At 38.2% G+C, this 15,646-nt stretch overlaps 1 protein-coding gene across 1 annotated transcript in view; it reads right to left on the minus strand.

Annotated features, from left to right (window-relative positions):
• Positions 1-13,363: 13,363 nt before the first annotated feature.
• Positions 13,364-15,646, minus strand: part of CXCR4 (chemokine (C-X-C motif) receptor 4) — a 2,456-nt gene continuing 173 nt past the window's right edge. The window contains exon 2 of the mRNA XM_008940208.1: positions 13,364-14,949. Coding sequence (XP_008938456.1) covers positions 13,885-14,949 — 1,065 coding nt within the window. The 3' untranslated portion in view covers positions 13,364-13,884. The remainder of the gene's footprint in view (positions 14,950-15,646) is intronic.

Here is a 15,646-nt window from a genome sequence, read left to right on the forward strand (position 1 = left end):
AAGCCCCTCCGAGACAGATACCTTGTCCATGTGATGGAGAGTCAAACACTGCAGCAAAAAGTTCCCAAGAGGAAAACATGAAGCTAGGAGAAAGAAAAAGAGAAAATTACAGAAAAGTATTAATTGAAAGAAGTTTTTTCCTTTACCTCTTCTTTAAAGAACTTCACTTTTTAGAAACATGTGGCAGAATGTTTTTAGACAGTTCTAACATTTTATTCTCCTCTCATCTCTTTGCTGTTCATTCCTTTTCAATACATTTCTTTTTTTAGCTTTTCCTTCCTATTTAACTTTTTACTCTCATCATTCAGACTTTGATTGCTTTATATTTACCTTTTCTTTGTTTGAATCAGTTACTAAAAGTAAGATTCTACTTTTGAAGTCTCATTAGCATTTTTGGAAGCTTTCTTCTTGCCTCCCAGTTTCTGGTTACAGGAGCATAACAGCTGTGAAACCAACAGAGTAAATAATGGGATTTGTACATTTGTATATTTGATGAATATATAATATTCAGTTCCCATAATTAAAGCAACTGAAAATATTTTAGTATATAAAGAAGAGATGCTGTCTGCTGTTTAAACTCATGAAGCTGTACACAGGCAGCTTCAGAACAACCACCAGCAGAGGTGCCAACAACAGAATCAGATATCACTGCTGGGAAAAAATACATTCCTGAATTTGACATCTGGGTCCTGCAGCTGGAGTGACTGGAAGAAGAAAGGGAAACAGTACAGACTGTCATCAAAAGGAGGTAGTGGTGCCAAGTGAGCGTGGAAATTACATACAGATGCCACTTTTTTTACTTAAGATAAATAGCTCAACTATATAGAAAACCAGCAGCAACAACATCCAAAGATGTGCTTAGAAGTGCCTGATGGGTAAATGAGCATTGTTTTTTGTAAATGTAACTGCCTTATAACTAGAGATGAGATTCTGAAGTCAAGTTTATAGCTGGATACATTTTTAACATTTGAACAACTACACACCAAAGCATTTTTATGTATAAAAAGGCAAAGAACAAACATGGTTTCTTCATATCAGTTTAAGGGGATGAGTGAGGTTGTGGTAACTGGCATGATGGGTATTATAGGATTTTCTAGAGAGAAACTTTGTACCTTAGCTCTGCCTTTTCATTCTTAAGAAGATTGCACGATAGTGTTACTTTCATTTGACTATTCTATTCTTTCTCAAAAGCTTGATTACCAATGATTTTAGTGAAAAGAGGTATAGTAGGACCCATTTTATGCATACAGTCTTCACTATACCACCTTTTAACTTCTAAATGAGCTATTATATCTGGATTGATAACAGCATTTGGCTGTCTATAAAACACCTGAAACTGGTTATTGGGTGGACTACTGTTTTTAATTTCTTTGTGTCTAGGGTGTTATATTTTTTTTTGCAAATGTACTGTTTTATTTTACTGTGCCTCTTTCATGCACATATTAGGCATGCTCTGATTCCCGTCTTCCTTTCAGTCAAAATACAACTTTCCTACAACCATGTGATTTTAAGCATCTCAACAGAGAAATAATGTATTTTCACAAATAAAATGCAAAGAGTAATTTAGACTTTACAGTGTTTTAGGAACTGCTTGGCTGATCAATATGATCTTGTGATAATCAGATAATCAGGCAGATCCACTAACGCACAGGTAATGTTGTGTGATGTGTAATACCTGCTGTGAATGCAGAAATACTATGTGCGCTCTTTGTTGAGGAAACTATGCAGTAAGGGCAATAAGCAAACAAGAAACTCAGTAACATAAAAACTCGTTAGGGATGCTCTGACTAGAAAAAGTCCTAGCAACAGCTTTAATGAGGCTGTGACTGGAGGAGACACTAGATAATGCTATAGAAATAATGAAGAAGGAGGAGGAAGATTGTTTGCCTCAGAAATTTTGTAGTGGGGTAGAGAACTATTTCTCTTTGGGAGCCAAAAGTAATTTGTCTTGGAAATAGTTGAAAGCTGTCCATCAAGTGTTAACTGTCATAAGATGAATTCATGGTCTAAATCTAGTGAACAATAGCAAGATGTTCATTACTGGGATCAGTTACACCCTGTAGATAACCTCAGCAGGGAAGCTGGATAATCTAGGCATCCTAAGGACTTTCCCTTCTTTACAGAGGTAGTCCAGGAAAGTTGTAACTTCCTCAGTGCTACAGGGTGTTTTTTGTAAATGTGTACAGGTTGTGCAGACTCCAGGAATATCAAACCAGGCATCTTCGACAGCAATAAATCCACCTTAATAAAGCTGCATCATTGCCATGGTGTCTGATTTTAGAAAGAAGAGTTTTTAAGGCTTCTCTTTCTATACCCAGACCTTTGACATCTGCAAGGAGATTCATGGCTACTTTAGTAAGAAAAGTAAATGGGAATGCTTATTTGGGGAGTTCACGATTGCATAGATGGTTTTGAAATTAGCTCTACAGAAATACTTGAGGAAGATTAATTTATTTTGGCAGCTAAATATCTTTGTCACTGAAGACCACTACATAATATACTACAAAGTGAAAAGAAAAAAGCTTGACCCCAAATCAATCCTATACAAACAAGAGCCTTTCTTCTTTAGCTTGTATTATAACTTGCTGTCTTGGTGCTATCTGAAGCAGCATCAATGGGTCTTGCTACCATTTGGGAAACCTGTGTGTATTTCAGTCGCACATTGTTCTTGCAGGATTTCCTTAGGCTAAGCTGCAGGAGTGAAAGAGCTCCATTTAAGAGAGCCTGTGAATAACTAGGAAATGAGCATCAAACTAGGCATTATCTGAAGATGTTTGTTAACATGCAGGATGTTCCTTAAGGCCTCTATCTTGAATGAGAAGAGTTTTTATTCAGGATTGCTTTTTGAAAAAGCGAGAGTTTTTTGGCATGCATGTCACTATGGGCCCTACTCGGGCAAAGAACGCTATTTGATGCCCTTGGCACATGTCTACTTCTCTGGTTTCCTTGGATATGCTGCTATATGCAGCCTTATTTGGAAGAAGATTATACCTTTTGAGTAGTGCATATGGGCACAATTTATGACCTTGCATACTTGCCTATAAAGTACTCCTTTTCTATTGCAAAGTTGTAACTTAAATCATAAATCAAAAATGGATCTCTACTGAGGGGTCTCTAGAGGAAAAAAAATACTGTGGAGAGAAGCTCTGCACTGTTACTAGAAGATCAACTGTGGCTCTTCCCTTATCTTGATAAAAGACTACATTTCATATCTAGCTGAGAAAAAAAGAAATACCTTAGTACAGGCAGTAGGCTCCACTTTCTAGGTTGCGTTAGGCAAAATGATTTTTTTATTGCACAGTGGAATGAGAAGCAGCTGGAGAAGAAGCAAGTGTCAGAAGGGTTCCAACTCAAAAGTACAGCCATGGAGATAAATGAAACTAAAGTTCCTATAAAGATATAAGATTATGACCCAAAGTATAATCAGTGGGATTTGTGCGTGTGTATATCCTGTGTGCTTGCTTGTATTGCTGAAGAAGTCAAACAATGTATCTTTCCAGAAGAATGTTCTTACCTGAGGCCTCACCTACAAAATTTATACCAATGAAACAAAATCCAGGTACTTGTACTGGCATAATTTTTTCTAATATTGACAGAGTCTCAGAAACAGTTTAAGACAAGCGAGAAGAATTAACCTTTAGACTGTGAAATCCTTAAGCTGGGAAAGCCATCTGCTAAAAAACTAAGAAGGCATAAAGTGTAACCTTGTTAATTCAAAGACAAAAGAGATCACTTCATACATTGTCTTATGTTGTTTGGATAAGCATCATTCTCATCTCTAGGGAAGCAAAGACTTAGAAGAATATACATGCTATATTCATGTTTATCTAATTAATTTATAGAGAGATTCCTAACTCAGCAGACAGTTTTTGTGTATCAAAGTCAAAGGTCCTAACATATGTCAGCCTTCCTACACAGATGTTATTCATTTGATATCTAATAAATAATTAAACATTGGCTTCAGCAAAGCTGCACAGAATATAGATTTTGCCTATTTAATATTTTGAAAGCTATTTATTTTTGACAAACAAAAATAATTTAGACTCAACAATGATTTTAATAAGGCAAGGTGAGATTGTTGACAAGATTGACTTTGGAGTCTATGTCAATTTGTGTTAACTCAGTGCAAAATCACATTGGGATGTTGAATACATTAACTGTTTTTCTCTTTGTGCCCGTGGACTTGTAAATCTTGAATTACGAGCTTTTTACTTGTTAAATTAGGTTTTGTAAATTGCCTATTTTAGATGGAAGAAGATCTTTTAAAAATGTTAGAACAGCATCTGCTATCCAGTTATGCAATCTTCTCATCTACTTTAAATTAGAAGCAATGCCATCATGTGCTATATATGAAGATATCTGCAGCTCAAAAACAATAGACGTGTGGCTGAAGTGTGGCTACACCAGCATATGTGAACTAATTTCTCATCCCTTCCAAGTCATAAACAATTAACTCTTTCTTTTCCATAAACCTCGACTATCTGTTGTAATATAATGGAACAACTACAAAGCATCTGGAAAGAAAAGAATTATAATTAAATTAGTCTTTCCAATTAGAGAAAATGGTGGAGCTTTCCCTTGATTTAGACGTATAATTATCATTCATAAACTGATTTAAAAGGGGCTTATGGTTTTATTCATAAAACTGGGAGACATTAGGATTGACGTGACCTCTTAGGTATCTGAAGAAATTATAGGCCTACAGAGGTAAGAACATATCATTAAGTCCTGAGCTGACACCATTTTTTATTTCTACTGACCTTTGGTTGGATTAAGTCCAGTCATCAGAAAATAATTCCATTCCAAGCAGCTGAGAGTTATTATCAGGTTTTGCTGATTCAGGGTTAAGTGTACCTCAGTAGCTGCAGAGCTCCTTAGGATGAGCTGTCCATTTGTCTGTGGACCTTGTGAAAAGAGTAAGGAGGAAAACATGTTGTAGGTGTGTTTTTTCTAGTATAGAGCTTGGGTTTCTAATGTATGAATATCACCTACAGCTCTGTTTTGCTAATGTGGGACAGACTTCTGTAGTGTTCTAGACTCCACTTACCGGCAGCTGGATTTACAAGGCAAATTTATATTTGTACAAATTACATGGACACTTAAATCTACATATAAACCTAAAAAGCTTTTGTCGATTTCTAGCAGATCCAAGCATCTAAATATGTACTGCTGCACATGTGCAGAACCTTTCATGCTTGGTAGTGCCAAATGATGAAGTACAATCTGCCTAACCCCCAGCAAAAGTCTAAACAAAGTACTTCTCAGCTTTTTCCGAAGGACAGTGCTTACTCCTGTAGGTGCTTTTTCAAACGCACACTTAAACCTATACAAAACACTGAAGGAGCCCTCTTGCAAAAACAATGTCCTTTGTCAAGGGAGCCGGGTGTGAAAAGCTCAGCTCGGGTTTCCTGGCAGGCTAAGAGAGCCACTGTCTCCTGGGAGGGGGCTTAATCGCCAGGCTCCTGTGCTTGGTGGGGGCTTTTGTCTCATGAGTCTTTTTGAAAATGGGTAACTTTGCATAGATAGCTATTCACTGCGTCAGAGAGAGACTAATTCTATAGCCCAGTGGTCAGGTCGGGCAGGATGGATAAAGGGCCAGGTAGTCACAGCCGCTTTTCTGGCTGCGCTGCTTTCTGAACTCAGTTAAGGTCCCCACACCACCACTGCCAGTTCAGTCAGCGGCACCTCAGTATTTCAATGCCATGTTCCAGTTCAGGTGGAGGCACCTTCATTTCCCTTGCAGGACATGCCTTATAGAGTACATAATGGGCCCCAGTGAAAGAGTACATGTAAAGTGTGTGGTACTAAGAACAAAGGATTTTAAAGTGGATTGCCTTTAGATACTGAAAGTATTCTAAAGACATACAAAAATCTTTGTTCTGATTTTTAACTGTTACTGAAACTGGTGAATAAATCAACAGGATCTCTTTCTAACACCTGCGTAGCAGAGTTCTTAAATATCAGAAAGGATTTTGTATCATTCATCTGTCACAGTTTTTATTACAGAGTCCCCACAAAATGCTTGATGAGGGGGCAAAGTTTCTTAATACTCCCTCCACATTATCTTCTAGGAAGAAGCGAGAGTGCCTGGATTCAAGGATTTGTTGACTGTTTATTCTCTGGGCAGAAGTATGGTTAGACTGGTGGGTGGTGCTCCCCACACTGAACTCATGCCATTGCCAGGCTCTCCCCTTCACTGCAGGGTGTTCGGGCAGCCACACAGCTCCACACATTCAGCCTGTACGATCTGAGCATAGGCAGTTTGGCTTCCATGTAACTGGGCTGACTACATTTCATTTCTTCAGTGGAACTAAGTTTATCTTTGAGGCAGGGATCTAGTGTTTTTTCCTAAGAAGATTTCATACCAAGAGTCCATTTCTTCTTTCTTTAATTGATAGGTTAATTATAAGGAGAGAGACACAGCATAACACTTAAAACTAAATGCTTTTTTTTTTTTTTTTCATTTTAAATACAAAGCCCTGATAAAATTTAGTGGTTGTTCAATAAGAGAAAATCTGCTCTCTAGTTTTCAAGGATTCTGCTTTTAAAAATCATATGAACATCCATCACATTCATGAAGTCCTGTGGATTATATATATGAATGTAGTTTTACGGCATCTTAACAAATAGTTATATTAAATCTGATGAACAATATCAGTTATAATCAAGAACATGATTAGCTGCTCTATTGCTGATCTCTTCAGTTTAAAATAGTTCTATTTGAAACCTCTTTCTTAAGCCTTGCTTCAGGGAAAAGTCCTCTGCAGGACCATGGCCAGGTATTCAACAGGTGATCATATTTTCCTCATGGAGGAAGCAGGGCTCACTTCTCTGTGGGAGAGGCATCTGTTCTCTCTGTACCTCTCTAACGTCTTACCTTCTACCTGAGAACTGGTTTATGTTTGTTTAACAGTTTGGATGTTTACTTAAGGAAGTTTTGACAAGATAGCTGAACCAGTCTAACAACCTGCTGCTTCCAAAGGACCTGGTCCCACTTCTTTGCTCTCCCCACAGCTCCCAGGTGCATGATTCCCCCCTTGCTCTTGCAATTGCTCTGACTTTTGACTTCTTAGTGAGCTGATTCAGTTCACTATGCTGGCTGAAACCTGTTCTCTGGATTTTGTTGGCTCGTTTTCTGTGACTGATGGGCCTCACAAATACAGGGAGTAAAGTTAAGAGCTCATTGCTGGTGAATCAAAAAGTGCAAAAAAGTCTTTGCTACCCCTTTTCTTTCTTTGCTGAGCAATGTGCCTGACTGTTTATTTTGTTGTTTAGGATGTGGTCACCCCTCTTTCTGAGCTGAATAATGTCATTAAGATGGCATAAAATTAATTAGGAGGAAAAAAAAAAAGATACTGTCTATCTGCTTAGTCAATTAAGGCTATTCAAAAGAAAGTGTGATTGATTCAATAGATAGGGCACAGCAGGAGACAGCTCCATAGGACTAAGAATTGGAGAGCATTGAAGATATAGAATGAAAGAATTAGAAGAGGAAGGGAGGAAGAAAGGGAGGGAGGGAGGGATGGAGGGAGACTGAAGACCTTCCCAGCAGAGGAAGTTAGATTGCCTCAAATTCCTGTGAAACTTCAATCTTCAAGAGCGGAACTGGCTTGCCAAGGGGTTACATGGGCAGTAGAGGTTGAGGGGTATGCACAGTTAAGAGTAAAGGAGGGAAGGAAGGGGACTGGGAGGTGCGAGACTATCCTTTTTAGTCCTGCTGATTAGTAGAGCGGCTCAGTTGCCTTGTGTCTGTGCCTTATCAGCGCACAGTTCCATGCAGGACAGCACTGATACCACCACAATGGGGCTGGGGAGAAAAAGTGAGCAAAAGGGGGTGGGAGGCATGACCTGAAAGGCCATGGAGAGGAAGGGAGTAAATACTAAGGGATAAGGGGGGGCAGGAACACATTAAATCTACTTCGCTGTCAAGTTAAATCTAACATGAAACCATGGCCTTGTACAATAATCCCTTCTTCCCTTTTAGTCATGTTAGAGACTTTAGCTTCTCTGACCAGAGCATTCCTGTACCTAGTCCCAGCAGTGCACTTAATACTTGTAAGAGATGTAATTCCTACCCCAAAGAGCAGGAATAAGAGATTTCAGGCTTGCAGTGAACCTAATATTGACAAGATGTGTCTATTGCTGTCACATTAAAACACATCTCTAAAAAACAGAATTATTCTCTTACTTCCTACAGATTTTAGAGACAGAGTTGATCTGTATAAACTAAGGTCCCAGTTTCACCTTCTACTATCAAGCATGCCAACACTTCGGTCTTTGGTGAACTCATGTAGGCAGACTTGACAGAATAAGTGTTTTTAAAGATATTTTGAATATTAGATATTTTCCTCAAGGAAAAGAAAGAAGATACTAGCCTAAGAGGAGGCAGTATTGAAAAGGAGTAACCACAAGAAAGGTGACACGTGGGATGGCTAATATAAGGCTGAGCAGTAGAAAAAGGAGGGTTAAGAAAAGATGTTCTATCTGAACTTTTCAGGTTTATTTTATATTATGTCTGTTGAGGAGTGTCGTGCTCACCTTTGGCAAGGTGATACATTAGGGGTAATACTGGTGATAATTATTGCTGTCCTTGCAGAGTGCATCAGTGGTGAGAGCAAATCTGTGGACAGTGATGACACTGACGAGCAGGCGAGGGGCCCTCTCAGCCCTTCTTATGCAGACCTCTCTAGGAGATCTGCCCCATTGTGGAGAACTGGATGGCAAAGAACCAAGAAAGTAAACAAATGTGTGCACTTTAAGAAACTTGAGAATAAAGCCAACTTTTGAGTTTAAATTTTTCATATGATATAGAAGTAATTTATCTTTTGGCTAAAGAAAAGCAGATGTTGGAAGGGAAATGCACATGAGACACAGAGAAACTGTTGTGAAGGCTGCATTTTTTGTTTGAACAGTCTCCCTTTACTTTTTCTTACTTGTCCGGGATATTGTGTGTAGTCTTAACAAAACGGAGCCATCAAAAATTCTATAAGGGTATATTTTTAAAGTAAAAGTCAAGTAGAATAGAAGCTGTGAGAACAGGATAGTAGGGAAAAAAAAAGGCAGCACCAACAGCAAACAAATCCAAACCTAAACAGAAGCCAAAGAACCCTTCACAATGTAACTCTTAAAAAAATCCCTCATAATTTTTCTACTTAGTTTGACATGTTTGTGTGGCCAGAATCTACTCCTGGTGAGAATTTCGAAAGATAAGAATATTTAAAATATTGACCTCTTCCTTGCAAATACTGTGCCACTAAAGACAAATGACTGTCAGACTGTTGATAGTTGGGTATGCAAAACTTGCATGCCTTCAGTAAGAGAAAACCATTTTGCTGAAAATTTATTTCTGTTATGTTCAGCAGCATAGTTCCACCTGCTCTATCCTGAAAGATTTAATTTCTTGTGGATCTCTGACTGCAACCGAAGTCAGAGGAACTTGTAATCTTCGTTTGTAATAGATTTGGGCTACAAGGTTACATACTTTAGGAAGCATAATTCTTTAGGTCCCTTGCTGTCTCTGAATTCAGTGGGACTTTGTCACTGAAGCTCCCTGTCCTTTTAAGAATATAGCAATTTTAATCAAACCTACTACATCTTTAATAAATCCTGAGTTCTCTGAGGTTGGTAGTAGCTGTGCTGAAGCCTGGATCAGTTGTATCAACATTGAAAATTATGCATATAATCTGCATAGCCATATATATATGTAGATATATTTGTGTTAAATATATAAAAAAACACAAAACAGGCTCACAATCAACTGCTTTTAAAACACATTTTCAAAACCAATAAGAATAGCATCGTTTTATTGTACATCCTCTTAGAAGTAGAGTGGTGGTAATGGTAATTAGAGTGGTGGTAAAGACAATAACGGAGTTGCTGTTAAAACAAGGGATTTTTAAACTTCGTCCTGATAAAGATGAAAGATTTTCAAAGAAAATTAAAAGAGTGACAGAAAATTTTTTGTCTAAAGAGAAAGGGGTTTATGAAATCTGTAACTTCTTTGTAAGAAATAATCCCAGTGCTCATGTAATTTCAATTGACACGTGATTTATGGCTGCGAAAAAGAGTCTGTGTGGCTCTTTCAAAACATAAAGCAAGGGAGTGGCACCCTCTGAGCAGAAACTCTGGTGCCCTATCTGCTTAAGTGTTTCCTAGGTTTCAGCACTATGAGAATATGAGAATACTCCATTGTTAGGGGATTCTGGAGGCATGCCTGGATTAAGGAAGTACTTCCTCGTCATGCTGTTTCCTTTCCCAAACAATATAAAAAATGGCCTTTTCAACCAAACATCTAGAGGTGGTCGCTTTGTACATTGTCCAACTAGAGCTCAACCATCAAAAGATAAACCATTCGCTTGTATGAATGGCTCCATGTTATTACTGCAACTTCCTTTTTATTTTCCTGGTGATTTTGTTTTGATTTATGTATATGCATAGAAGTTGAACCCCCTGTATAAAGATTGTGTCATAAGACTAGCCAAGAAAAAAACAAGAAACTCCACCTTACTCACTGCCCTCTCTAGCCTGCATACATTAGCTGTGACACTCTCACTACCACCACTCATCTTTTCACATGCTTCTCTAAAGTGGATTCTGTACATCATTAGACAGAGTAAAAATACACCATACAAATAATGGATTATAGTGTAATTTTAATCCCACTGCTTTTAGTATTCTAACTTTACTTCCAAACAGGATTGCAGAGGAAGCAAAAGTAAGTTCATGTATGTGTTCTGTTCTTGGTTTAGCCTTGCATGATCCAAGGGATTTCTAGCTAATCTTAAACACTCGAAATGTGTGCATTATAGTACTAGGTGAATTTCTGCATTTTAGTCCAGCATTGCTGCCACCATGGCAAAATACTTACTGCCCGAATTCCATGGAAAGAGTCTTTGTAAATACATTGTAATATATTTAATGTCTTTGTGAATACCTTTTAAATCTTTTAAATTGCTACATAACATTTTTAACTGCTTTATAACCCATACTTACCAGTATTCACATTCGTTTTCTGCTCTGGATCTTGAGTTGCATATTTTAAATTACTTGGGCACATCTTTTATTTTATGACATCAAGAAAATGCTGAGACTATGCATTGAGTGTGTCTTGAAGAATGTCATGATGTTTATTCTGTATATTAGTGAGGAATAATTTGGAAATATACTTGGAAAGTCTCTTTGAAAACTTTAGAAAGTCCTTGATGTATGTGGATGTATTCAGCGAATAAATTACAACTTTAGGTCCATTCACTATTGTCACTGAATTTATGTGTTAAGAAATGCATTTACTGAGACTACTTTTGATTCACAAAGATGTAAAAAATCAGCTTAAAGGTGATTTTGTTTTAAAAGGGAATAAATTAATCTTTTTTACCAATGTGGTGTACTTGGAATAGCTCAGTGGCTATGAGAGAAATTTGCCTGGTTTGCTTTGACTTACTCAGAGGTAAAAGGACAGAACTGGATTCATAATTTCTTACTGTGTTTCCTTATGACAACTGCATTCAATTTCCAAATATTTGCCGTGTAAACAGTGCAAACATATGTTATATTCATAGATATGTAAGGTTATTTAAAAAGAAATACGTGTGACTTTTGACTGATTTTCATTGCTGGTGCAAAACCCCAATGATCTTGCAGCTCCTCTGCAACATGTGGTTCTCTCCATAATTTCACTAATTCTACTGGAAACAATGGCAGTTTTATAAAATTAATGTAGGTCTCATCCCTCTGGGGCATGGGTTATGTTTTAATTTTGCTAATTTATTTTCTACACAAATGCTTTCTGTTGCTCATTTATTGTCCTTTTAGTGGTCTTTGGCAGCAACATGGACTGCTGAGTTTATTCTGCCTTTCACCCTCTTTCCTGATAACTCTCTGCTTGAGGTAACAGTTGACTGACTGAAGTATAATGGGCATAATCTATGTTAAATCTAGAGGGCTCTGAACATTTCCTTGACAAATAAGCAGCAGCATGTTGATAGCCAGTAAAGTATTTTATAAGTGCATTTAAATCACTGTGATTGATTGGGCTGGGGTGAAAATCTGTATCATTCAGAACAACAAATTCTTCATGGGAAAACCCTCACTAAATTAAGAAAACACACAAACGAACAACGAAAATAAACCACTTAAGAACTTCTGCTCCTTTACCATGTTTTCCTCATTTCTCAACTGTTAAAAAGGAACAACTTGATGAAAGCGAGACCTTTTGTGTCTTGAGAATGCATCTTTTCTGTTATTAAAATGTTGTGTTGAATGAAGATACATGTTAGCATTAACTGATCTAAAATTTTAGTTGCTAAAAGGGGGAACCTACTTCCTCATCTTTTCATCTCTTTTCTCTCCCTGTGCCTGGCTCCAGGTTACAGGGTCTTGCACTTTTCTAGTGGTTGTTAGATTCCTCATTGAGCTCATTCAATTCACTAAATTGCTGGAAAATTATTTTTCTTTCTGCCAGGTTAGTTTTGTGCTGGTTCAGCAAACTGAATCAGCTCAACATAGAATCAGATGACTACTACTATCATTGCAAGGGAAAAAGCACACAGGATGCAGCCAAGGTTGCACCCTCCTGACTGAAGAGGAGGGAAGTTGAAAACAGGAGGGCCTTGTGTATTTAGGAAAATGTCTAAAATAAACCATGCAATTTAATGTGTAGTTTAGCATAGTGGTACATGCTCCACAAAAACACTGGAGTGCTGTGCTTATGAAAATACAATTTCTGGGCAGTTTAATTCCAACATCCAGGTTGCTTATTTCAGTTCTGTGTGACTGGTAGGTATTATTTTTCTGCTTTTTGACTTCCAAGCTGTTCATTATAGATCAGTAACAGTTGTGTTTGTTTTTTTTTTTTAACATAGTAATATAAAATTTTTTTTTAAAAGAATGTTGATATTCATTTATGATGTTCTAGATGTAGACAGGATAAGGAAAAGCTCCATAGAGAAAACCCATTTATCTTCCACATAGGAGATACACCAATAACTTTATTTCTAGTCCAAATACAATGTCAAATGGCAGAATGGCTTTGATTCATCTACTTTTGATTACTATTAACATGTGAAGCTAAATTCAGCAGAGTAAAAGACAGAAGAAATGTAGGATTGACTTCATAGGCATGGCATAAAGGTTAGTCACATGGAGTAATCCTAGTTTGACTCCTAAGAGGATGTAAACTTTAGCAACTGCCTAATAGATTGGTTTTCATCGGTAGATAGAACTCACAGGTGTCAACTGACTACTCCATATGTACTGAAGCTCATTTTCATGCAATTTTCAAAGAAATTATTGTGCACTGAGAATTGTAAATACAATCACTGAGAAATAAAAATACCACACAAAATAACTTTTTCTCGTATATTTTTATTTACCTTGAACAGAAAATTTTGCAAACCAAGAATTACTGAGAATAGGGAAGAACCCCTAGCACGTAACAGAGAGGCTTTGGTTATAAGTGCCATTTCTACAGCAGAGTTAAGCTATTGTAAACCAAACATCTTGTAGTAAAGTAAAAATCTCCAGCCCAATTTTTAAGAATTTAACAGCAACACTGAAAACATTTAAACATAAACAACAGAGGAATATTTTCTAAACTTTTAACAGCCACTTTGCTACAATCCAGAAGCGTTTAGTTCACGTATCTATACATACAAACAAGCACTAAAACTTTTGTGAACTAACCACTCGTCCACAGGACCTGCCTAGACAGTTTGACATCAATACAAAAGATTTTTATATAAATAAGTCAATTAAACTTCACAGACTAAAACAAACAGTATAAAATTCCAGCTGTAAATAAATCTGTACATTATGGTCAGTCTCATTTTTCTGAAATCTTGCGCAACTTTAAAGTGTCTATTTATAAAACGATGTCACGGAGCAGCGTTAGCTGGAATGAAAACTTGAAGACTCGGACTCTGTAGAAACAGAAGAATGTCCCCCACGTTTGCTTTTTGAAAGAATCTTGAGGCTTGATCCTCTGCTAACTGATGTCAAGGCATTTTGTGCTGAAGTTTTGAATTTGGCACCCAGGAAGGCATACAGGATTGGATTCAGGCAACAGTGGAAGAAGGCCAGGGCTTCGGTAATGGAGATCCATTTGTGCACTATTGTCTCCAGGCTGCAACGATGGCTGATGACTCCCAGCAAGATGAAGGTGTCGATGCTGATGCCGATGTAATATGGCAGCCAGCAGGCAAAGAAGGCGAGGATGAGGATAACCGTCGTCTTCAAGGCTTTGCGCTTCTGGTGGCCTTTGGAATGCGACAGCTTGGATATTATGATACAGTAGCACGTCAGGATTATTAGACCAGGCAAGACGAGTCCTACCAAGATATGCTGAAATCTGAAAGAAATCAGCCAGTTGTCATGAGGGTACATGCGATCACATAGGTACTTCCCTTCTGATTCACTAGTACTGGCAAAAATGATATCAGGCACTGTCAGGAGCACAGCTGGGAGCCACACGCCTACGTACACCACCTTCTCAGCCAACAGCTTTCGTGGTCGCTGGCTGTTGGTAGCATGGACTATTGCCAGGTACCGGTCTAAACTTATAAAAGCCAAGATCAAGACACTGCTATAGAGGTTGACTGTGTAAATGACATGGACTGCCTTACACAGAACATTCCCAAAGTACCAGCTTATGGCCGCATCCACAGACCAGAATGGCAAGGTGATGACGAAAAGGAGGTCAGCCACAGAGAGGTGCAGCCTGTATTTATCAGTCATGCTTCTTTGTTTCTTCTGGTAGCCCATAACAACAATAACCAATCCATTGCCGATTATTCCTGTTAGGAAGATGATGGAGTAGATCGTTGGCAAGAAGATCCGGTTGAAATCGGCATTCTCATGCTGAAAGCACGGCTCTTTGTAGTCTCCGTAGTCACCTCCTGAACCCATCTCATCCGTGCTATTATCAGAAAACTCAATGACAAACCCAGAGGACAGCTAAAAAAAAAAAAAAAAAAAAATTAGCTCCTCTGCAAAATCCCACTCTATGTGACAATATAAGAGTTGCCTAAGTTATCAAATTCCCTTTGGCCTTTCTCTAAGGCACAAGATCTTGTAACTAAGGTATGGGGATGAAAGGAAAAGAAGGAAAAATGGCTGCTCCCAGAAATATTACTGGTTCTGGACACTTCAGTGCTCTAATCAGGTGCCTACTACAAATGGAAGAGCCCAGAAGTGCTGGATGCAAGAAGCAGTTAGTCTACACAGCATATTATCAATGACATTTACCTCTTACAGAGAACTATAAGAAAAATTATTTAAGACAGAAATGCTGCTGCTCCAAAGTCCCTTCTCATTAAGGGGATGTGGTCAAGGAGAAGTAGAGAAGGTACCCTTGGCTGATGTAATAAAGGATAAATAATAGCAAGAATTCCCTGCTGAGAAGAACCAATTGACAACTCCACACACAGAGAAAAGGAAAAAAAAAAACCACAACAACAACAACAAAAAAAACACCAACAAACAAAACTAAAGCCCATAAAGACAAGAGCGAAGTGACCTTAAGCAGGGGAACTCAAACCCCATGGAGGGTCATCATGACCAGACACGTTCCCTCCCTTTGTTCCCCGCCCTCTGCGGCTGCGGGGCAGGGGGTGAAGCTGGCTGGTGCTGGGCTGTAGCCAGGCTGCTGAAC

Source organism: Merops nubicus, unplaced genomic scaffold (genome assembly GCF_000691845.1).
Source record: "Merops nubicus isolate BGI_N331 unplaced genomic scaffold, ASM69184v1 scaffold36405, whole genome shotgun sequence".
NCBI lineage: Eukaryota > Metazoa > Chordata > Aves > Coraciiformes > Meropidae > Merops > Merops nubicus.